The sequence below is a fragment of the Eurosta solidaginis genome, chromosome 5 (genome assembly GCF_040869045.1).
Source record: "Eurosta solidaginis isolate ZX-2024a chromosome 5, ASM4086904v1, whole genome shotgun sequence".
NCBI lineage: Eukaryota > Metazoa > Arthropoda > Insecta > Diptera > Tephritidae > Eurosta > Eurosta solidaginis.
This window is the reverse complement of record NC_090323.1, coordinates 226602835-226629040: the sequence shown is the minus strand read 5'-3', so window position 1 is coordinate 226629040 and position 26206 is coordinate 226602835. Positions and strand designations below refer to the sequence as shown.

Sequence of the window (26206 nt, the reverse complement as noted above, 5' to 3'; positions counted from 1 at the left end):
AATACATTTCTCTTCGGTAGCTTATCCCAGACAGCAGATACTAACTACAAATTATGTACGCGGTGTTCGCTCGACGGGATTATTTAACTTGGAAAATGGATTGTGCCGTTAATTAAGCGTAGAAAATTTAGAAAAAGTAATTTTTTAGCTTTCTAACTAAAAAATAAACGAAATAAACGTGAAAATTACAGTGTAAATAAGGTGTAACGAATTCCATAATAGGAATAAGTGAAAAATTTGTTATTTGGTTGGGAAATCAAAAGAATAAAAACCTAACCAACAAATGTCGCTCATTCGACCATTTTAATGGCTTTGTATTGGTTTAGCTGATACAGCTATTGGTGTTTTCAAGTTAGTGCTGATGTATTGGCCATTTCCGTAAATTTATCTTCGTCATTCCTTACGAAAATAAATCAATTTTTCTATAAGAAATAACGGAATTGAGTCGTTTGGCGTGACAAGTGTTGGCACACATATTTTTTTAAGTATGCAATATGGGCAATCAATCAGGAAAATTGCAAAATCAAAATCACAGCGGACGGCCAAAGAAAGTTGTCACTTGGAAATCAGCAGGTGAGTGAAAATTATAGTTAATCATATAATATCAATAATAAGGAAATAAGTTAATAACTCAAATACAAATTTCATTAAAAAATTTTAGAGCCCATACAATTCTAAGGTATTCACGTATGCATATACATAATGCACGTCAGTGAGTTTATCTTGGGTCAAACGGTGGGAGCGCTAGAATTTGAGTTATTTATAGAAATTTTATACTCATGTGGTTGGTTGTTCGCCTGCTAGCCTGCTTTCTTGTATATTTCCTCTTTTCGTCGGCCTCTACCATTGGCGTTTCTTTGTATTACAGATACTTATACGCCGCCGATAAACGCCGCCGCCGCCGCCGATTTTGGTTATTTTTCGTACGCCAAAAATATCGGCGCGTCGGCGGCGGCGTCCGGCGCGTTACTATATTTTCTACTCGGTTATGGCTGTTTGGGCCATTTATTGTTCATGTCGAAAATTGGTCGGATATGGTCGAAAGTGGTATCAACGGATGCGCATCACTGCCAGTTATAAGAAACTAACTGCGAAATTTAACTCTTTCTAACTGTTTGAAAGTTATTTAAAACAAGTAAGGAAGGCTAAGTTCGGGTGTAACCGAACATTACATACTTAGCTGAGAGCTTTGGAGACAAAATAAGGTAAAATCACCAATTAGCAAAATGAACTTAGGGTAACCCTGGAATGTGTTTGTATGACATGTGTATCAAATGAAAGGCGTTAATGATTATTTAAAACGTAGTGGGCCTTAGTTCTATAGGTGGACGCTTTTTCGAGATATCGCCATAGGGGTGGACCAGGGGTGACTCTAGAATGTGTTTGTAGGATATAGATATCAAATTAAAGGTATTAATGAGGGTTTTAAAAGGGAGTGGTGGTAGTTGTATATGTGAAGGCGTTTTCCAGATATCGACCAAAATGTGGACCAGGGTGACCCAGAACATAATCTGTTGGATACCGCTAATTTATTTACATATATAATACCACGAACAGTATTCCTGCCAAGATTTCAAGGGTTTTTTATTTCGCCCTGCAGAACTTTTTATTTTCTTCTACTTAATATGGTAGGTGTCACACCCATTTTACAAAGTTTTTTTCTAAAGTTATATTTTGCGTCAATAAAACAATCACCATGTTACATCCCTTTTTTCGTATTTGGTACAGAATTATGGCATTTTTTTCATTTTTCGTAATTTTCGATATCGGAAAAGTGGGCGTGGTCATAGTCGGATTTCGGCCATATTTTATACCAATATAAAGTGACTTCAGATAAGTTCGTGAACTAAGTTTAGTTAAGATATATCGATTTTTGCTCAAGTTATTGCGTTAACGGCCGAGCGGAAGCACAGACCGTCGACTGTGTATAAAAACTGGGAGTGGCTTCAACCGATTTCGCCCATTTTCACAGAAAATAGTTAACGTCATAGAATCTATTCCCTACCAAATTTCACAAGGATTGGTAAATTTTTGTTCGACTTATGGCATTAAAAGTATTCTAGACGAATTAAAGGAAAAAGGGCGGAGTTACGCCCCTTTTGAAATTTTCTTTTATCTTTGTATTTTGTTGCACCATATCATTACTGGAGTCGAATGTTGACATAATTTACTTTTCTACTGTAAAGATATTAAATTTTTTGTTAAAATTTGACCTAAAAAAAAAATTTTTTTAAAAGTGGGCGTGTTCGTTATCCGATTTCGCTAATTTTTATTTGGCACACATATAGTAATAGGAGTAACGTGCCTACCAAATTTCATCATGATATCTTCAACGACTGCCAAATTACAGCTTGCAAAACTTTTAAATTACCTTCTTTTAAAAGTGGGCGGTGCCATACCCATTGTCCAAAATTTTTCTAATTTTCTATTTTGCATCATAAGGTCAACGCACCTACCAAGTTTCATCGCTTTATCCGTCTTTGGTAATGAATTATCGCACTTTTTCGGTTTTTCGAAATTTTCGATGTCGAAAATGTGGGCGTGGTTGTAGTCCGATTTCGTTCATTTTAAATAGCGACCTGAGATGAGCGCCCAGGAACTTATATACCAAATTTCATCAAGATACCTCAAAATTTACTCAAGTTATCGAGTTTACAGGCAGACGGACAGACGGGCGGACGGACGGACATGGCTAAATGAATTTCTTTTTTCTCCCAGCTCATTTTGATATATAAAAGTCTATATCTATCTCGATTAGTTTGTGCCGTTACGGATTACCGTTATGCGAACAAAGTTAATATAATCTGGGAGCTCTGCTCAGCTGAGTATAAAAACAGGCGTTTTCGATGTCAGCTTAACACGGACTTTGCGTCGCCCGATTTCCAAGTTATTAAAACAAAACACTAAAAGAAAAGTTGTATTATAAATTTATATGCTCACATTGCATTTTTTTTTTTCAAAAGATTAATAATGAACAATGAATTCAAATAAAATGACCCTAAGCGAACATGTTTTCAAATTGTCCTCAAGTTGTTAAAATAGAAAATTGCACAAAAAAGGTGCCGATTTTTTTTTTAATTTTATATTGCGATTGGCTGAAAGAATAAGCGAAATCAGTGATGCAAAATCCTTTAGTGGGGACATAAACACTCCTTTGAAATGTTTCTTACCTCAAACATAAGTTGAGGATATATGTACGTATGGGAAGGGTTTGAAAAATACTCGGGCTTACATTCAAACATCTGTTGTTTATTTGCGAAACCGTACAAACCGTCTTAAATGTAAAGTGTGATTTTCACACTTCATCCTTCAACACCCAAGTCTCCCGTTATGACATTTCCTAAAGTTGGCGGTCCTATCCAAAACCAGTCCCTTGGAGTGAATCATATTGATTATAGCCTATCAACCAAGTTTAGATATCACCTAAACGTTACGGCTCCTTTTACAAATGTGGATACGTAGGCACATATATTTACCACGTGAGGCTTTGTCCTTCGCAAGGACACTCAAAGTGGTGAAGTAAAATCTTTCCCAAGGCAGTCGAACTAATGACCGTGTGTGCTACTACCCTAATGTAATCGACATTCGAACTAGTATGAAGTTACGCGGTCATCCATAGTGAGCTCTTATCTCATAAGGCCGGAAAACAGTAGTTAACATCTGCCAACTTAAAATCGATCGACTTTCATTCTAAAATATCGTTTTGACTTAACGAAGACTATTGAAATCAATGTTGTGAACACAAACATGTGCAAACTTTGGTCTACATTTCTAAAAATGTTATCCAGGGTCCTTGTAAAATTTTAATTATGTAGATGCGCCGCGGATTATACGATTTTCACCCATGAGTTACGCAATGACATCCACTTAGACTGCTTATGATTTCGAGGGCGGCATCCTGGCCGAACAGTCTCTCCCTAACGTTTCGAGGCGTTTCTCTAGTGTGGCTCGGCAGCATAGCACGACAAACACATCCGTTAGAAAGCCTTCGGAGCTACACCTAGAGTGTCTAGGAAAGCGACGTCGAGGAAGGTATGAGTTCGAAGTCGCAGTCCTTTGGCTTCTGTGCTGACATATGGTGTGAGGGTCAGGAGGCGTAGTAGCAACTGGTGGTCGCGATTGCTACTGTTCGCACATCGGGATCTGTAGCTCTTACAACCGAAAAAACTGGAGGGGCCCTGTACCACAAGAGTTATGAGTATTAATAAACCATTAATAGCAACCGTAAGCCGCCTTTGTGCGTGACCGCCAAGGAGCTACAAATAATTAAAAAAAATTGTGTTCGCGACGATTATTAGGAGTTAACCCCAGGTGAAACTACGCTTTGCACGAGATATACAGACAAAAGGAGTGTGACCTTTTTATGTATCTCTATTTCTTTTCAGCAGACGCAGCAGTACCAATTCCAAAGACCAGGGTTAGTTTCGAAGCTTCTCTGGAGTAAGTGAACGAGGGACAATCCCTCCGCGAGGAGCTACTCCTGAAGAGATTTTGAGGCAAAAACCCCGGGTCTTTCTGAAATGGCGAAAACTTTGATTTCCTTAAATACATACAAACAAAACCTTTCCTAAATATTATTTTTTTAAATAGAAAAATTAAGCTTTTTAAAGTAAGAGCACCGGCGTACGCCGGCGCGCCGACCACGTTGCCGCCGCCGGTATATAATAGAGCCTACGCCGCCGCCGCCGATAAAGTGATCGGCGTAAACCTCTACTTTGTATGTACATGCATACAGTGCTGTACAGAGAAATAAAATCAACCATTCTTTTGGCATTGTTTTTGCTTTTCAAGTAGGGTCTTATAAGTAAAATTATTTACGAGATTTCCATGGTTAGAAAGCATTAGGGAGTTTGAGGGAGCTGCCTTTATAATTTTCACTTTACTATTGTGGTATTCACGTATTCCTGTTTCATGCTCTGCAAAACTAAAAATTTTTAATTTTTAAACGGTTTTATTTAGCTTGACGCTGTGTAGCGAGCGTTTCGAATTTTGTAATTAAAATTTAAGCTGCAAGCTTGAAACCTGGAATGTAGTTCAGACCCCGATCACAATGCAATAATAAGAAAAAAACTCCGATAGGTGGCGCATGGATCGAAATATTTTAAAAAATCGTACTTGTAGTCCGATTTGGTTCATATTTGAACACATATTATATACATGAATAGAAAGCGACCTATGAAAAAAATTGCCGCTAGGTGGCGCAAGGATTAAGATAGTCTATAAAATAATTTTAAAAAAATGTTGAAAACAATACTTACATTAAGTAATTATAATACTTAAAGATAGAAAATCTAGGGTGTTGATCAGACAAATAAATAAAGGCGTGAGCAGCAGCGGAAGCAGCCTTCTTAATAAGACATATAAGGGCCTGTCAACATATTGTGCAAAAGATTGAAGCCCACCGGGAATCGGCTGATTGAACCTTATTAGTGATTCTCCAGATCTGATAAATCTACCATCGACCTGATTTTCACTATGCTTCAAATCTTAGAAAAAACCTGTGACAAAGAATACATCTGAGACAAATAATTCTTAAGACGATAAGTCGATAACGAAGTGGATACATACTTGATAGGGAGATCATAAGAATTACGACTTTCTTTAGTTCGCTTTAGTTTGCCAGTGGTAATCCCACCATCGACCACTACGTGAAAAGTATTGTAAGGGTGAACTCGAAACTCCCCTCCCCACCAGAAGGAGTTACCATTGCCTCCTGCGCCGGCAACTGCACGATATTGGCATTAAGTCCTGGCCCATTCATATATAAGCTAGGCTTTAAATCATGCTTGGGACACTTACCGGCAAAGTCCGCAGCGACCTTATTTTCGACGCTTCCCAAGGCAGTCGGTTCTATGTACCGGAGCTACTCGGGATTTTTCACGACCAAGGACTGTAATTTCAGAGTAACCCCATTTCATTTGTAACTGCTACAACAACAACAACAACGACGTGTACAAAGTAAATGTCGGCGCTATTGGGCATCCACATTGCTGGCAATACGCTGCCATGTGTCCGGCAACCAAAAATACTGAGTGTGACGTACAATAATGACTATGCAGTCACAATAACACCTAAAGGTCAGATCCGCAAGAAAATCCCAAAGTCTTCCGTCACACTTGTGACAAATACAAGGGAACGCCAATAGTTACTTATAAAGTAGCCAACAGCTTGTGTGCTATGCGTTTTCGAATTGACCGCCGAGCTTATAAGAATCAAACTGGATGAAGCTGCAGACCGCTCAAAACGCCACGGGATATCTTTCGTATGACACCAGAACATCATCTTCAAAATATGGCAAGAATATTCTCTTTATAGGAGAGAAACACTTTCAGTTCTTGTCTGTTCGGCAGAGTGGACGTGCAGTGTCAACCTCGGCTCAATTACAATATTTTTGGACTTTTTTAGTTGAGCTGAAAAATAAAATAGGCCTAAAGGTTGGCATCAGTGCGCCATTCTGACGTTTTGGCGGAGTTGGGAGATGCAAGGCTTCCCTAAACTGGAGTTAGGGTGGTGTTTGTGCGCTCCTAACAGGAATCAGTAAATTAATAATTGACGTGGAGCCATTTAAAAACTAAACGGGATAGTGAAAACCCTCTGTTATTTTTTATCTTCGGAAAGTTTTGGGCGTCCCTTCTTTAGAAGTTACGGCGTTTTCTTTTCTAGAAAAATTTTACCCTCATGTCACACTCTTAAATTCTAACTTTTGAACCAGGTCACCTGGCGCTATGCAAACTGGCTCTATTTGTAGGTAAAGAGACTCCTTTGCTCAATCAGTGTAAAATATTTTGTTAAAGGAATACACCAACTCACAAGAAAGCCGAGAAGAACCAGCAGGGCTACATTATTCTCTCAAAAGAAAACACCATTAATTTAAAATCAGAGTCCAGACGGAGACGCTTCGAGGGCGATCTTAAGACCACAATAGAGGTGGACGGTTGGCGAAAGGGTGCTCAAATGGCGGACAAGGCGATACATGTGTACACAGATGGTTCCAAAGTAGTGGAAGGGGTAGGGTCTGCGGTATACTGTGCTGATCCGGAAATAAACAGATCCTACAGGCTGCCGGATTACTGTAGTGTTTTCGAAGCGGAAATAGTAGCCGTAACCAAAGCAGTAGAAACCCTGGAAGAAAATAGCCCAAGCTGCAATCGTGTTAACTTTTATATTGACAGTCAAGCAGCAATTAAGGCAATAATCTCGCATAGCACAGCGCCTAAATGCGTGTTAGAGTGTAAGCAGTCCCTGGAGAGAATCGGGACAGGGAGAAGCATACATCTATATTGGGTCCCAGGGCATATGGCAATAGATGGGAATGAAAAGGCGGATGAACTAGCTAAAAAGGGCCCATCCCTTGAAGCTTGCTCCTTAGACGTCCCAATTAGACTGGGCGAGATTACGCGATGGCGAGAGGTGCACATGATCGACCAAGAGGGAAAGGCGTGGGTTCAAGTGCGGGCTGTCGAAGATCATGTGCAGGTCTTACAACTTTAGACTAACAAAGTTGCTTCTATCATTAAAAAGAGAGGGCTGCATACTCATAACGGGTATTCTGACTGGACACTGCCTTCTGGCGTCACATGCTTTTAAATTAGGCTTGGTCAGTGATAGCAGATGTAGGAAGTGTGGGCTGGAGGAGGAAACGATCGAGCACGTTCTGTGATCTTGCCCTGCGCTTGCCAGGCTAAGACTCCAGCTATTAGGAGTGATACAGCTGTCAGATCTAGAGGCAGCAAGTGGCTTAAATCTTAGGAAGCTTCTAGTATTTGCCAAGAGGACGGAGTTATTTTATAACATAGGTCCTGGTTTTTGATAGGGTTTTTCAGTTTGGTCGTTAAAATAAACTTCTGGTAACACTACGGACTTATTCAGTCTATATGAGATCCTCATGGACCAGCCAGTTCAACCTAACCTAACCTAGCCAGACGGAGTCTTTGAGGATTATTTGAGAAAGACCTAAGTGAGCACATTTTTCATATACTTTTCAAAAAAAAACTAAGTAGCATTTTATGACTTCTTTGGTCAGGTGATAAACGATATTTTATTTAAGTTTTTCTGTATCCCAAATTTTCAAATTGTTTTTCGCATTGTTAGACAATAATTACAAATGTACTAATTTAAAATAAATCCTCAAAATTAAGTCTGCACGTTTGAATATTTTCCAACCCTAATCTTTCAGTCGCTCCCCAGCGAACACAATCTCTAACGTTAGGGACTTTTTATGTAGGTATGTCAGATAACTGGTCTAATGTTGACTCTAGAAAATTCTTAGACAACTACACTAATAATCGAGTCGGGATTGATTAGAGAACTATTTCAAATTCAATTCACATTAGCACTAACTCAGTTGAGGTCTTTCCCTTCCTCTGCTTCCAAGCTGTAGTGTCGGCTTTATACTTTCTTGGCCGGAGAGTGTTCGTATATTTACCGTCGGTATCACGTACAGGACCATACATCTTCCGGAGAACTTTTCTTTCGATCACTCTTAGAGTCATCTCGTCTTCTCTCGATACCGTCCATGATTTGGAGCCATACATCGGACTTGTAGAGCGTGATTTTTGTTCGTCGAAAGAAAACTTTACTTTTCAATTACCTACTCAGTTTAAAGTAGCCCTTGTTGGGAAGAGTTATTCTCTATTTTATATTATGATATTGTTTTTGCTGCTAATGCTGATACCTAAATAGACAGAATCCTTCACAGTCTCCAATTTATATCCGACAGTAGTGGCCTGGTTGGCAAGGCGTGAATGCGCAGATTATTTCTTGGATGACAACAAGTTCTTCATCTTGTCAATTACCGCCAGACCCATTTTTTTGCTTCTTTTCTAATCACAAGAAAGCAGAACTCACAGCGCGTTTGTTCAGGCAATGCGCTCTTATAATAGATTGCACCATCACAGTTCTCAGTAAAAAAAATCGCACGAAGGGGAGTCGCCTAGTCTGAAGCCTCGTTTAGTTACGAATGGCTCAGAGAGGTCCTTTCCAATCCTTACGGAGCTGTTATTGTTGTTGGCAAACATCATTTGGCAGAGCCTTTGTAACTTGGCAGGGAAATTAAATTTAGACATAGCAGCATGCAAGCTGCTTGGATTGTGTGTGTGGACTCTCTTATCGTGAGTTTTCTGCAGGATCTGGCGTATCGTCAAGTACTTTCTTAGTATTTACTTTGGTTTATACAAAATCAAATAAATATAGCAGCGCTGCTCTTTTGCTACACGCCACTGTATATACATATATATAAGTTTATCGAGACATTCTGACATCGTTTTTGGCTGTTTAAGAATGCTTTAGGTGACGCTTCGTATGACGCTGGTGGTAGATATACAAAAATGCAAAAACAAATTTATATGTATCACAAAAAGTATTGAAAAATAGATTAGTTTGAATTGTTTAATATAACTACATACATGCATATATACAAATATTTAAAAGTATGTTAACTACAAAATATATATTTAGCACTTGTAATATCAGAGAGTAAATTTTCAAAAGTAACGTCATATCATAGAGCCGAGAGTGTGACAGCGAGTGTAGGTTTTACGTGAGTGCCTGTCTTCGAAGACCTAACCTCACCCATGTACCAAGTACACAGGTCAAAGCGGGTCTGACCAGCCCCCAAGGCTCGCTTACCTTGGTACCAATCGATAATGTGAGTGGACATATCATCACCTTGGTGGGGTTGGAGGCCTATCTAACACCTCTTCCATTCTATGGGTCATGGCACCCGGTTGCAATGCAACTCCACATTCGAGCTGACCAACTCTTACCGCATTCGGATATCAACCACAGCCACCACGATGCTCCCAAAGGGGCCAACCGCAATGAACAGAAACGGAGCAAGCTCCGCGGGCTATCTGTTCCCCGTGGTACCACTTTAAAGTCTTGGTCTGACTTTCGCAGCCGAAGCCACTTCCGGTTGAGTATCCACCTACTCCGGACCGGCCGCCTAGGGGTGAGGTGGGGTTAGAACCCCCCCCACATCCACGAACACACACACAAATTAACCACCACGGTCACCACCACGTCTCCTCCGTCTAAACACCTCAAAAGCATACCTATTGAGCAAATCAATAGTCCGACTAGTGGAGAGCGCTCCACTCACATCAACTCTACCTTCATCAGCATTAACCCCAAAACTACCCAAATCCCTTATGTCCGAGTACTCCGGGCACTCGCACAACACATGCAACCAATCCTCATATGCAGCCCCACATACACACCCCTCCGTTTCGCTCAAGCTCCTCTTATGCAAGAATGCATTAAGAGGACCATGACCAGTAAGCAGAAAACCCAGGCTCAGACTAAATCTGAAGTCTGGATTTTCCGCCACCCTGCCGTTGGGACTATTGTCCCAGCGCTCCTGCCACTTCCCTCTAACCACCCCTTCTAATCGACGCCTATTTTCCAACCATCCACTCTCCACATTATCGTCGGCGGCCCATTCATCCTCCAACAGCGGCAAACTTGCCCTCCTTCTCAGCCTGAAGGAAACAGCAAGCTGTATAACCACCAGGTCGAGAGGGGGTGCACCAAGAAGCACCTGCATCGCATCCGTGGAAACGGTACGACACAAGGGCAAGCATGGGAGCATCATGCACCTCTGTATGCTCAGCACGCGCCTCTGACCATGAGCAGTCATGACCGTTCGGTACCATATGGCGGCACCAAAAGTAGCGCATGCTACGAATAGGCCACGATATATTGTACGAACGGCACGGCGACTCAGGCCCCAGTCACTCCGAATGATTCGTCGTAACTGCCCCGAAACATTCGGCATCCTATCCCTGACAGCATCCAAGTGTGGCAGGAAGTTCATTCGCTCACCCATTGTCAGCCCCAGGTATTTGACTTTCGTCGCGTACCTGATGCTAACCCCGCCGATACGGACAACCGGTGGGCGATTCTGTGACAATCTGCCCTTGAGCAGCATCATCACAGTTTTGTCCACCGAAATCTCTACGCCAACATGGGCGCCCCAGCCAGCCACTACTTGACATAGTGACTCGCTGGTACGCTCAATGCTGGCGCGAGAATCCCCCTCTACTAATAAGAGGAGGTCATCCGCATAGGCGCTGAATTTGCAAAGATGCTCGAGTTGCCTTAACAAGGAGTCCATCATCATGTTCCATATATATGGACCACAGATGGATCCCTGCGGACAACCACGAGCCACCTCCCTTTCCACACTTTCGCAGGCACCAACGATAGTAGCTCGCCTGTCCGAGAAATAGCTCTGCCACAAAGCAATTTCCGGGCAGCCGAGCCCCACTAACCGCTCGATAACCCTGTCCCAGCGCAGGAAGTCAAACGCCCCCTTGAAGTCAATAAATATGCCAAGGGCATACTTATTGGAGCTTCTCTCTACACAGTCTTGGACATGCATCCAGGCGTCTTCAATGCTGCGTCCTTTCCTGAACCCAAACTGTCTATCCGATTGGTTACCCCCAACTAGCTCCTGAAGCCGCTCAACCATAACCCTCTCCAGCACTTTACCAAGCACTGGAAGAAGGCTGATACCTCGGTAAGACCGAGGATCAGATCTTATTTTGTCAGGCGACTTCAAGAGAACGACAACCCTAGCAGCTTTCCACTCACGTGGGAAGTAACCCTCCCATATGCACTTATCATAAACGGCTTCCAAGTATTCCGGAATAAACTTCCACAAACACTTGCACATTTCTCCGTTTATTCCATCCAAACCCGGAGACCGTTTAGACCTAACCAGGCCAAATGCATAATCCAGCTCTTCAACTTCTAGTGGAGGTACAGGTACGTCTTGTGCAAGGGGAGGTACCTGGACCTCCGCCCTAGGAAAGAACCCTTCAATAAGCAGCTCTGAACATTCCCTCCATGTTGATATAGTTCGCTCGCCCACACGGAGGGAATTAACTTCGGTCTGGCGGCGACCCCTACAGATCTTGTAGACCTGTCCCCAGGGGTCGTTCGAATTTTCTGACACGAAGTTGCGCCATTGTTCCTCTTTCACCTCTACAACCATTCTTTTATACTCACGCGTTTCCACACTTAATTGACTTCTAAGCTGGGACAGACCATCAGAATCGATATGCCGGGCGCGTTGAAACCGACGTCTCAGGCGCCTGACAGATCTCCTCTTCTGGGTCAGTTCGCGCGTCCACCACCTGACACAGCGAAAACGCTCCTTCTTCCACCTTTCAAACATGCTGTCATTGACCCGCCAGATACAGGCGTTCAAGAGGGCAATCTGCTGATCTACTGGGAGCTCTGCAAATACATCGAGGGGTGTAGCAGTCACCTCCTGCTCAACGTATAACCCGTACAGAGTCCAATTTGCCCCGGCAGTACGCCACCCCATTACGGAAGGCGTACCAAGCATATCCGGGGTGGTACGGGGAGCAACCACAATCTCAATGAGATTATGATCGCTTATCCCCTCACCCCCCTTACTCTCCATCCGCAACTGAACGCTCTCGCTGCTGGCTCATTCATCAGAGTAACATCAATGTCACTCCTGCCCATGGGCCCATCGAACGTGTACCACCCACTCGGTTCGTTCACAACATGAACGCGAGAGGTGAGTACCCACTCGCCCAACGCCTCGCCCCGTCCATGACTAGCATATCCAGGAGAAGTCCTGGATATTTTGCTATGCCATATAGGGGATACGGCATTGGCATCCACACCAATGATAACTGGCGTGCTACTCGCAAGTAGTAGCACCGTATCGAGGTATCGGATGTATGGTTCCATGGGTTCTCCAAACTTACAATATATGCTTGCAAAGACGGCCCTCCCGAAGGAGCCCTCAATGCTCACACATATTCCCCATTCAGACGCATTCAACAACAAGCATTCATAATTAGGCTCATTCACCACAACCGCAGCATTGCCCCGAAGGTCACAAAAGGACCTAAACCCTCCAGGAAGCCCTCTCACTACACCATTGGTAGTGTAGGGTTCCTGGAGCAGGGCAATACTGCAACTCTCCTCGGCCATGCGCGCCCCCAATTCACACACAACGGAGTACGCTCCCTGACAATTGAGTTGAAGGACTAAACCCATCAATGTCTGGCGAGTGCACGGGCAACAACGGCAGCATATGTCGGGCATTCCGCCGACATCATAAGATGTGCGGCGGGTCTGCCCCTGAATGCACAATTCCGGCAATGCACCCCGTTAGGGCACTTTGCCTCAATATCCCTTCCTGTCCGCACCTCCGACAGACGGCAGCCTTCAACCCACAATCCCTCACCTGGTGGTCAAAACTCAGACAGCGGAAGCAGCTATAGGTTTGACTCTCCGGCCGAACCGGGAACGAAAACCATTTGACGTAGCAACGGCCCGCATCCAAGAGGGGGGACATTAACTTGTCCGGTCCCTCCAGGGTGACGGTCACCGTTGCTCCCTCGACGTCTGCCTTCCAAGGTCGACTGATCAGCCTAACCTCTGACTTCTGGCACTCAGGGTCAACCTTCGCGAGGTTCAGACGAAAGACCTCCTCCATGAATTCATCAGGGGAGATTTGCGCGTAAACCCCCCGAATGATCACCCTAGTGCCTTGCTTCCGGTTTTCGCACACTTCTAATCCCACCTCGGAAAACTTCTTGTTGGCGAGGACTTTATCCCGCTCCTCCTTGGAGGGTAGGCGAATAACTACCCCCCCCCCCCCCCCCCCCCCCCCCCGACCGCACAGGTTCCACTTGGTGCACACGTACACCAAGTGTCGGCCCAACCTCCTTATTTATCTTCTCCACTACCTCTTTTGCAGAGACCCCGGGTTTGCCGCCCTTGACGACCGCCGACCAGGTGTGGAGCGGCTTTGGGACAGCAGGCGCAGGTACGATGGCAGCCGGGATCGTCGTGACCGGAGGCGGCATCGCCAAACGATCTGCGGCGGCAGGTCCACCGCTTCGCGGGGATGCACCTCCCAGCACGACGCCCCGCAGTGACATCGCCTCAATTTGTCCGCGGAGTCGGGCATTCTCGGCTATAGCCGTCATTAGGAGGGCCTCATATTCTGAGGAAACCTCCATCAGCCTCTCAGCAGACTTGAGGTCTGCACCGCTGTCTCCAAAGACCACCTTGCTAAAGCTAGCGGTGATCCTCTTTAGGGCAACAACCCAGGAGCCGTCCACTCCAGAGGCAGCTCTCGAAGCACTAGCGCTCCCTCCAGCTGCAGGGGATCCCCCACTCGCAACCTTACCTCCAGCGGACTGGCCGCCGGAAAGCTCGGTGCCAGCGGGTGGTCCACAGCTGTCAACAGCGCCAGCGCCCTTCTCCCCAGAATTTTCTACAGAATTCTTTCCCCTTAGCTCCCCCCCTAAAGACTTCGCCGGCTCATTTGCGTCTTTGCCCGCAGATTTACCACCGTCGATTGCACCCTCAACGTCGGCAGCAGTCTTTGGCACGCCATCGGCTGCTCTACCTTCGGTTGAGGAGCCAGCGACAGTAGTCACCACGGACTCAGCAGCGAATCCGGCACCCCCCACTACGTCTGATTTGTCCCAGCTTAAGGGACATACCCCGGATACCCCGGATTCGGGCAGACTGGGTAAATCCGCGTCGTCGTCGGATTTCGGGAGAATACTCTCCTCATCCTCTGACTTCGCGGACTTACTCGGCCCGCCCTTGCCTCCCCGTTCAGCGATTTTTGAGGTGGTCGCCCTCCCCGACGCCACCGGTATCCCCGACTTACCCGTCTCCTTTACCGCTTTGCGACCGACTTGCACAGCGGTAGCCTTCCCGGTGTTCGTTTTCAAGAACTGCCGCGAACTTACTCCTTTTTCATCCCCCGAGGTCGACCCATCAGCGGCGGCCCGAGAGTGTGACAAATGACAGACACATTCATTTAAAAGTAACGAGTAAATACCGTTAATGCAACAAAAAAAAATACAAAAAAACATACTCGGTGAAATGCCGAAGACGAATGATAAGAAGCAGCAAGAGGTAAATAAATAATAAAATGTGAGAGAGGCATATTTGATTTATAGATATGTATGTTTATCTTTCTGACAGAGAATTAGATTTTGTCTGCTTATTCTTGCAAGATTGTTTATATTTCAAATCAAAACATGATTACAAACGTTGGTGATTGATATTTGTGTTTTTAACTATTTCATAACTAGAGCTGGTGCGATCAACTTCCTATTCTTCTTCCCTGATCCTTCTTACCATGGATATTATGAATACTCTCGACCCTCTCATTATTTGTCTGATCAGATGTTTTTTCCATCTAAAAGCCGGGAATTTTCATGGAAGGGGATCTTACCTAAGGGCTTTTTTTCTTTGTTGACAAATCCAGACGGCGGGCCAACGGAAATGACCATAAGCACAAAAACAATGCGTCTCCCATCACCATCGCCGCTAAAGAGGTTGATGAAGCCATCAAGAAGACCGAACCGTTGAAAGCAGTGGGTAAACACCTTGTCTATGCTTTAGTTAACTGGCGTTTGTTTTCACAATGCATCTGTCCCCCTTTATCCGGGATAAATAGAGATGGCAAGGGTGATCCCCATACTCAAACCTGAAAGTCCAGCAAACGGCCTGCAAAGTCAGGACTGGTTCCGAAAATTGCATATCACGACTACTGTACAAAACGCAGGCAAATAAGTTGCCTGTACTGTTTAAGTATTTATATCTCTTCCCCACCAGAAGTACTTACTATTGGTCACTATGCGGTTGACTGCACGGTAATAGCAACGGTTCCGTGTTCTCCATAGATAAGTTATGATTTTAAATCGTTGATTACCTCGCTAGCCTTTCCAGTCCACAATGACCTTTTTCACGCCGTAGTCGGAGCAGACGTCAGAGCTGTTGAACATCCACGTCGATGGCGTTACGCTATCAACTTTTAGATACCAAAAAATATTGAACGTGGCTTGCAATAGTAATCTAATCTTCCCTGCAAATGCATTTCAATTATAAAGCCGCAATAAATTCCACATATTGGCATATGCTGATAACATTGATATCATCGACCTAAATACCCGCGCCGTTAGTTCTGCTTACTCCAAACTGGAAAAAGAAGAGGCAAAGATGGATTTGATGGTGAATGAGGACAAAACGAAGTACCTGCTGTCATCGAGCAAAGAGTCAGCGCATATGCGCCTTGGCAACAACGCTACTGTTGGCAGCCATAATTTCGAAATAGTAAAAGACTTCATTTATTTGGGAACCAGCATCAACACTAACAACAACATCAGCACTGAAATCCAGCGAAGAATCACTCTTGTCAGTAAATGCCACTTTGGACTAGGTAGGCAATTGAAAAGTAAAGTCCTCTCACGGCAAACGAAAACCATACTCTACAAGTCACTTATCGTACCCGTCCTGCTATATGGTGTAGAAGCATGGACCATGACAACATCAGATGAAGCGGCTCTGGAAGTGTTCGAGAGAAAAGTTCTTCGGAAGATTTATGGACCTCTACGCGTTGGTGATGGCGAGTACCGAATTTTCATGGACGGATCCAAAATTTCTTGTGGAGTGGGAGTCGGAGAAATCCCCACACTGCTGCTACGTCCTTTGCCATGAGTCTATGCTATGACGCAGCAAATGTGTTTTGACTAGAGATTTTTGCTATCAAGGATACTGCATACAAAAGTTACTAGTAGCAGGGTAACAACTTTCTCATAAGGCCAGGCAGCTCCTCGGGCATTCCAAACTCTTATGATTATGACAAATCTGGTTGGTTAGTGTAGGGAGTCGGTTAATGTAGTGTAAGCCGAGTCGGTATAGCGTTTCTCTGATTTCTGTGCAAGAGCATTCTAGCATAAAGGGCAAGGAGGTTGTTGTTCCCCCGAGATCCATCAAGGATCGTAACTTGGAGCACTGAAGTAAGTAGATAGAGACGATTTCATGGATATCTTCAAAATATTTGCGGTACCCAACAGGCACTAGACATTTGGGTCTTGTGAGGCAAGTATGAATATGGGCACAACACCTCATGTCACAGCGGCAATCATCCAGGGGCGAAGAAAAGTTTTCTTGGAAAATCTTTTTTCTAAAGCCTCGCAAAACTTAAAGATGCTAGGCCGGGGGTGCTTGCACGCGAGATTTCCGCCAGTGATTTGAACATTCGTTAATCCTTCTACAATATATGTCATTGGTTAAATAACGAGCTGCGGTATCAAAACTTGGCAATAATGTAATTGGAATCAAAGGTAACACGCCATACCAACCACAGGAGTTATCTTATAAGTTTGTTCTCGTTGGGTATTTCGGAAACAAGGTCAAAACTAGCATATATATATCCATAAAAAATGGAACTTGTCAACTAAGTAGGACTGTGACGAGATTAACATAGAAGTTGACAATTCAACTCCATAGGGCTAATGTCCCTGATCATGATTTTATATATAGACCGTGGGAACATCTCTCAACATTCGTGGAAGTGATGCTTAAAGCTGTCTTAACCTAGCAATTTGGACAAGGGTAGAAGGAATTTTGAAAATAATTGTTTGAGAAGTTATAGCGAATCCTGTTTTAGCTGCTAGAGTTAAGATTGTCAAACGAGATCTCTCCATGCAAGCTGACCTTTCTTACTTCTGCTCCAACAACATTCGTGATCAGTAGTTATGATAATTTTTTTTAGAAACAGCATCTCTTAATAAGCCTCGTCTGACATATAGCCATATTACAGCTGGTTAGCTTGACCTCTCATTTCAATTCCATCAAAGGAATTAGTCAATTTGGTTGATGAATAACTCAAATTAATTAATGTATTTAAAAACACCTACTTACCAATATAACCACAACCTTATTCTTTCAGAACGCCCCTCACCACCCGGACGGCCTGTTCTGATACCACTCTCCGAGGAACAACCAGATGTAGTGAACTTACGCTGGGAAAGGCCAAAGCTCGATGGAGGCTCTCCCATAACAGGCTATGTTGTTGAGCATCGTCGCATGGGCTCACCACATTGGGTACGTGCAACACCCATAGCAGTTACACAATGCGAAGTGTCAATTAGTGGCTTAGAGCCCGGCTGGCGTTATCAATTTCGTGTTTTCGCCGAAAATATTGTTGGTCGTTCCGATCCCAGTGATTTGTCTGATGCACTAACTGTTACACTGCAACGCACTGCTATATGTGTACCGAATTTTATTGAAGAACTACAGGATCGTGAATCTGTTGAAGACGAACGTATTGAGTTTCGCGTGCGTGTTGTGGGTCAACCACCACCTGAAATTAATTGGTTCAAAGATGGTTATGAAATATTCAGTAGTCGACGAACGAAAATTTTAAACGACAACGACGTCAGTGTCTTGATTATTCACCAAGTGGCGCTCACTGATGAGGGTGAAATCAAGTGCACGGCGACAAATCGAGCTGGCCATGTGGCTACCAAGTGTCAGTTGATGGTGCAAGCACCACCAAAAATACGTCTACCACGTACATACGAAGATGGATTAATAGTTGAAGCTGGAGAAGTGTTGCGTTTGAAGGTTGGTGTTGCTGGACAGCCACCACCTGCAATAACCTGGCTACATGAAGGCGAGATAGTGTCTGGTGGTGAACGTTTCGAAATTTCTAATACCGATCGTAATTCATTACTCAAAATCGATAGCATACAACGCGACGATCGCGGCGAATATAGTGTACGTGCATGGAATCAGCTTGGAGAGGATATAACCTCAGTTTTGGTTACGGTAACCGCGCGTCCCAATCCACCTGGAAAAGTTCAACTCAATATGTCTTTCGGCAAATCAGCAACATTATCGTGGACTTCACCACTAGACGATGGTGGTTGTAAAATTGGTTACTATATTGTCGAATATTTTCGTGTGGGTTGGAATGTTTGGCTTAAGGCGGCGACCACAAGATCGCTCAGTACAACACTAAATGATCTAATCGAGGGTTCGGAGTATAAGTTTCGCGTAAAAGCTGAAAATCCCTACGGTGTGAGTGATCCTAGTGAAGAGTCTGAGATACTTTTCATACCCGATCCAAAACGTGGTATTACGAAACCAAAGTCGGGAACTAAACTTACAGAAGAAAAAAGCAAAAACGTATCGCCGCGTAGAAAAGCACTATCCCCACCACGACCACACGCTGATGCCTCGACGGAGATATCGCCAGGCGCGTTGCGTAAACCAAAACCGCAGTTAATCGATACCGAAGATCTGCATCGGGAAATGTCTTATGGCACGCCTGATAAAGCACTGAAACTTGATATTCGTCGTAGTCCAGCAAATCCCAATGCCTCCAAAACACCTTCTCCGAACAATCAAAACACAAAACAAGCCCCGTACGTTACAAAACTACCATCTAACCCGACACCATTATCGCCAGCTGCTCCCGCACCCAAGTCACCACAAAGATCGCCTCTTGCTGAGAAGAAAATTGTGCCCCAATTTCTACAACAGCTGCTACCATCCAAAGATAAGTCGCCTTCGCCGTCGAAACAAAAACTTACACCTACTTTGGCTACACCAGATCCTGAACTAACGCCTGAAAAACCATCTACACCAGAAGCGTTGCGTTCTCTATTGTTTCGCAAACGTAGCCTTAGTCCACCTACAGAAGAAATTAATAGTACACCAGCTTTACAACGTAGTGCTGAGCCAGTACACCTGGGCGTTAATCAAACTGTGCGGCGGCACACAGGGCATAGTCTCAGTCCTGCAAAAAATGCACCTGCGTTAGCTGTAGCAATAGCTACCGGAGCACTCGGAAAAGTCGGCGTCCAAGATAAACAGAAATCTGCTCAAATAAAAAAGAAAAGTCTTAAGGAATCAACAAAGCCAGTTGATCATGATACTGAGCTTGAGCGATGGGATCAGGCTGATCGGGAGAATCGTCAAGAACAATTTATGCGAGCAGAGAAAGGCGAGCGAACTGAACGAGGGGAGCCCAAAAGCAAACAAGCAGACCCATTTGGGCAGCAAGAGCAAAAAGAAAAGGCAAAACAGAATGAGCGTGCCGATCGTCTCCAACAAGCAGAAAGAGATAAACATGCAGAATGGAGTGAATGGGTGGCAAAGGCTAATGGTAACAATGTTGCACTTCAAAATAGAAACCACAACAACAACAATAATCATAAGAAGTCGGCTCTATCGTCAACCACTAATCCGACTATAGAAATAAGTGCACCACCAACACCAGTCTCACCACCACCGCCGGTTAGTCCCCTCTCTCTTGCCGAAAAACAGGATGAAGTACACACAAGCAATGAGTTTATGTTAGTCGTCTTCGATAAGAATAGCAAAGTTAAGGATAAAAATAGTAAGTATTCCAGACTCATTTTCACATATTTTATTTTCATATATCTATCTCCCCCCAGAGCAAGACTCCTTCGAATTGGACCTTGAAGACGCACTACAACCACCACCTATATCCATCTCTTCGCCCGATCTTGCATCCCTCGAGTTTACAAATCTGCATACATTTCCGTTACGTCGCTCAGTCAGCTCCACGGAGCTGTTGTATGAACGAGCAATGGCACGTTTCTATGAAGCTGTAGAGCTCGAAGAAGCTGAGAAGGCACGAAAGCTAAAAAGTAAACAAGAAAAGGACAGAGAAAAGCGAAGTGAAAATGATTTAGAGAAACCAACACTAGCCAGTGGTACCTTACAACCACCTTTCGTACGTAAACGCCTGGGTTCCATGACGGAAGCTGAACGTCTTTCTTTCGAAAGACGAAGTGAGCTGCGACGTCAGTCGGAAAGTTTCGTGCATGATCTGAAGACAGCTGCGCAGCGTTGGAGCTCACGTGAGAATATATCGTTGACCAAAGCACTGTCGCGTACGACTGGTAGATTACTAAATAAGGAGGATAGTCGTGACGCGGATAATGATGATGATGATTATGATGTTGATGACTACGATGAGATGTTACAAGGTGCAGTTGCCAGCGGCTATCAGCCGCAACCACGAACCGAACCCAAAAAGCAAACCAGTTTCGATCTTGAATCGGACTATACAGAAAGCACAGAGAGCTCAGAGGATGATTCAATTGAAAGATTTAAAATGGAGTTGAGAGCGCGCACAAAAACTCCTAGTCCACCCAGAGCGAGTCCACCAAGAGATCACATGGAAACTTATCATCCACGTGATATGTCTGCTGGTGTTTTCACGCCTTATCGTGCACCAATGCCAGATAACGCTGCCGTAGTACTCAATCGACCGGCACCACTCACCGATCCCGATTTTGTCCCAAAACCAATTTTGAAGCGATCGTCTAATGAAAATGTCCAGCCACTTGAGGAAGCTGCGCTCAGTAGCAATAATGAAAGTAAACAGAGTTTGGAAAACATACACAGCTTAGAAAATATAGATCCCGTAGAGCCCATCAACGATAAGAACGAAAACCAAGTCACCAGCAACACTGCCAGCAGCAACGAAAAGTCTGGTTTTGCGGAAAGCTTTTTGTCTTTCTTTAAGCGCGACTCACGCACGAATACAGAAAAATATATTGAAGAAAATGTTAAGGTGGCAGGTCCTGTAAGTAAACCTCTTCCCTTGACTCCTACCATAGTTGCGGCGGAACTGGAAGCCAAACGTAAGGCGAAAGAAGAAGAGGGCGCAAAACGGCAAGAGGCAGCACGCTTAGCGCACGAAGAGACTTTTGCCGTGGTCGATCACTACAGTGATCTTGTCAGTCAAATAAGTAGCACACGGAAGTACCATACTCCAATCTATCTCGATAAGGAGCAATTGAAAAAATCCGGCGCGAAAACAGATTATGAGAAAGAAGAGCCCAAACGTCGTTCACAAAGTCCAGAAGTTGGCCTTATACCACCAATGATTACCAAACCGCGTCTATCTATATCAGAACGGGGCCAACTGATGCATGTACGTGAGTCTGGGAGCGGTATGGCTTTTACTGAACAACCGAAACCACCCGCGTTAGACACACCGACGCCAAGTGAAGATAGCTCACAAGCTATTTCACTACCCTCAGTGAAGGGAAGTAAACCATCAGTAAGTAACAAAAAAGTCAACATTAGCATACCCCCAAACGTTGTCTCATCAATACCTTTGGATCTGCTATCGATGATGGATCTGAACGATGATGATGCCACCACATCTGAAATAATTAGTGAAACAACATACGAACGTCCAGATTCACGCGGACGTACGCGCATTGTTAAAGTAAAACGCATAATTAAGAAGCGAATTCCATCCCGTTCCAGAGATGCCTCTCTCAATCGTCCTGCGTCTGGTGCAGGGTCACAGCAAGATATTGATTTGGAAATTCCGGCCGACTCACAATCGGCCATTAGACGGCGTATTCTTTCGCGAACACGTACCACAACAGGCCAGTCCAAGTCACCTGGACCCTACGGTAGGCGTCCATTACTAACACTGACATCGATGGGCTCTGGTGCGTCTACTCCACCGAGCGAAGCTGTACATTCTCTTTCGGCTCTTGAAAAAGCTGAAATGAAGAGCATCGAACAATTGGAGGAGGAAGCTCACGAAAAAGTCCGCTCGGCTTTGAGTTATACCACAGATTTGGTTCTATTTATGGTCGCTTGTTATGTTTATCTCTTCAAAGATGCCTGGCTTGTGTTACCGATACTGTCTTTGATGATTTACAGACAGCTTGGAGATTTCATTAATGATTGCATACCAAAATGGATGAAGCGGAAAAAGAACTGACAACTAATATTAATGCCATAAAATTGGTTGCTGTACAAAGACAGATATTTACTGGATATAAAGGAAAAAGAGTGCAAAGCATATCAAACTACTACATATTGGATATATTGGAAACGATGGATGATGCATTGTGGCATGGTCTGAGGAATACGGAAGGTAGACGAAGCCATTGCCCGGTCCTTGATAATATTTTTGGTTGAATTGAAAGCGGCAAGAACTAAGGATGGACTTTTTCTTTTTATACCCAGTTTTACTAGTACATAAAGGGATTAAGATTTCTATATAAAAAAAAAAGTAGAATAGCTTGAGCCTTAGCCTGGCGAACGCAGGGCACAAACTTAAAACGTGTTCGATCATTTCCCATATCTGCTACCAGTGACAAGAACACATTTAAAGGCATGTAACGCCATAAGGCAGTGTTCAGTCAGAATACCAATCATGAACTTGCAGTCCTTTCTTTTTAGTGATAAGAGGAACTTTGTAAGTCTTAGGTTGTAAGACCTGAATGTAATCTTAGACAGTTTGCAGCCTCGCAGTTGGCTCCACGCCTTTACTGCTTGGTCGATCATGTACAACTCCCGCCTTCCTTTAATCTCACCCAATCGGATTGGTACGTCTAAGGTGCAAGCTTCGAGGCGTTCGCCCTGTTTAGCTAGTTCACCCTCTTCTTCATTTCCAACAATTCCCATATGCCCAGGAACCCGAAATAGATGTATACTTCTTCGTATCCCGATTCCTTCTTGGAACTGCTTACACTCTAACACACTTTTAGAGGTCGTGCTATGCAAGATTTTTGCTTTAACTACTACTGGGTTGTTAATATAAAAGTTTTCCTCCAATATTTCGACTGATTTGGTCACGGAACTAATTCCGCCAGTGAATCACTTTAGTGATCTGGAAGTTTGTAGGATCCATTTATTTCCGGATCGGTACAATATACCGCAAAGCCTACCTCTTCCGTTACTTTGGTATACACCTGTATCGCCTCGGTCCACCTCTTTTGTGGATCTAAGTGTCCTATCGAAGTACAGTTACGGAATTAGATAGTCCAATTGTCCAGCATTTGATGATGTCATACTACTATGGCTGTATGGTCTGCGCTCAAGCTTTCCCGAGGCAATAAGTCTCATCGCAGTTGTTAACGCTATGTTGTTCGCCATTAAGTCTGCACTAAATACCTAAATAACCCATTTTTTTTTTCATTGTTAGGTTGTCATTCTTATGTCATGTTTGATTAAAAACCCATATTATTGATGTTTATCTTAATGTCAAATATAACGGTACCCACGACGTCAAAGTTGAAGGTAAAGCTACCCAACTCAACTGTGGTATTGTTTCATTTAGTCTTCATAGTAAAAAAGTTCAGTTCAAGATGTCGTCCATAAGTGTGACATATCGGGTATTTGAAATCTTTTTATTGGGCCGAGGGCTATTAGCTCTTTTTTTGCAGGGTTGCTTTCTGTTGATACCGTATATTATCTTAACGTTGGTGGTTACATAAGATCTCTAACTTCTCTGGTCGAATACAGGAAAAATATTAGTCGTTATGTCGACTGCTTATTGGAATATCACCCTATCTCGGCTGCGTTTCAAAAACGACCTATCTCAGAAAACGCCTGAATAAAGCCCTAATTCGTTTCAAAAGAGCCCTACCCCAGGATTCGGTATCAGAAAGCCCTATCTGAGCTCAAATTCAATACATTTCGATATTAGATAGGGTGGTTTTGAAAAAGCAGTCGATGTTGAGATGTGATTCAGTCCCGTTTTTATCGGGTACGAGAGGAAGAATCGGGTTAACACTGGGAATCTTTTTTTAAGAAATGTATTTTAGTTGGATTGAAGTAGCTTGAAATCAAAATTAAATTGTTGACGCGATTCGTATTTATGTACTATTTAGCTTTTAAAAATATTTACATTTTTTATAAAAATTTTGTCACTTTTAATATAAATTTTACGAAATTCCTACCTTTTTTATTTTATTATGTTTCATGTATTCTTTCATATTTCTATCTCAGGATTCGGTATCAGAAAACGCCCTATCTGAGCTCAAATTCAATACATTTCGACATTAGACAGGGTGATTTTGAAAAATCAGTCGGTGTAGAGATGGGATTCAGCCCCGTTTTTATCGGGTACGAGAGGAAGAATCAGGTTAACACTGGGAATCTTTTTTTAAGAAATGTATTTTAGTTGGATTAAAGTAGCTTGAAATTAAAATTAAATTGTTGACGCGATTCGTCTTTAAGTACTATTTAGCTTTTAAAAATATTTACATTTTTTATAAAATTTTGGTCACTTTTAATATAAATTTTACGAAATTCCTACCTTTTTTATTTTATTATGTTTCATGTATTCTTGCATATTTCTATCTCAGGATTCGGTATCAGAAAACGCCCTATCTGAGCTCAAATTCAATACATTTCGACATTAGACAGGGTGATTTTGAAAAATCAGTCGGTGTAGAGATGGGATTCAGCCCCGTTTTTATCGGGTACGAGAGGAAGAATCAGGTTAACACTGGGAATCTTTTTTTAAGAAATGTATTTTAGTTGGATTAAAGTAGCTTGAAATTAAAATTAAATTGTTGACGCGATTCGTCTTTAAGTACTATTTAGCTTTTAAAAATATTTACATTTTTTATAAAATTTTTGTCACTTTTAATATAAATTTTACGAAATTCCTACCTTTTTTATTTTATTATGTTTCATGTATTCTTTCATATTTCTATCTCAGGATTCGGTATCAAAAACGCCCTATATGAGCTCAAATTCAATACATTTCGACATTAGACAGGGTGGTTTTGAAAAATCAGTCGGTGTAGAGATGGTATTCAGCCCCGTTTTTATCGGGTACGAGAGGAAGAATTAGGTTAACACTGGGAATCTTTTTTTAAGAAATGTATTTTAGTTGGATTAAAGTAGCTTGAAATTAAAATTAAATTGTTGACGCGATTCGTCTTTAAGTACTATTTAGCTTTTAAAAATATTAACATTTTTTATAAAATTTTTGTCACTTTTAATATAAATTTTACGAAATTCCTACGTTTTTTATTTTATTATGTTTCATGTATTCTTTCATTATTCTCATATTAGTTATTTATTTATTTTTATATACGTAGTTTACTGAAATTGATTTTCTTCTATCGGGTTTAATTTATTGTTTTTTTTATTTTCGGTTCGTGTTCTTGTGTAATTTGCATATTTTATTTAATCTTACGCTATTTTCTATGAACTCAATTATTGTCAAGGACCGGGCAAATTTTCAAGTTTCAAATCTTCCGAGGTTCATGTTGCATATTTGGAAAAGTAATTTTATTAAATTAAAAATTTTAATTATTTAAGCTTATACTATTAAAATATGAATATAATTAACTGTATGTATGTATATAGATGTGTTTTGGCATGCAAAATTTTAAAAAAGATTTATCGAAACTTAAGCTGCTGAGTATGAAAACGTTCAGTGGGTTCAAAGGAATAAAAAAATTATTATTATATTTTATAATATACGTTCATATATAAAATATCTTGTATTTACTATACAGTTACTTTTCATATCAAAAATAAATTTAAATAATAATTTATTTAAAACAATAAAACGTTGAAACTCCTTTCCATTGTGAATGCA

General features: G+C 42.7%; 1 protein-coding gene across 1 annotated transcript; it reads left to right on the top strand.

The window, feature by feature from the left end:
* MnM (myomesin and myosin binding protein) lies at positions 1-26177 on the top strand. Its single transcript, XM_067788665.1, has 3 exons — positions 1-573; positions 17747-20203; positions 20262-26177. Exons 1-3 carry the CDS (start codon positions 495-497, stop codon positions 22580-22582), a joined length of 4857 nt encoding a protein of 1618 aa, XP_067644766.1. The 5' UTR covers positions 1-494; the 3' UTR covers positions 22583-26177.
* The last annotated feature ends 29 nt before the right edge of the window (positions 26178-26206 follow it).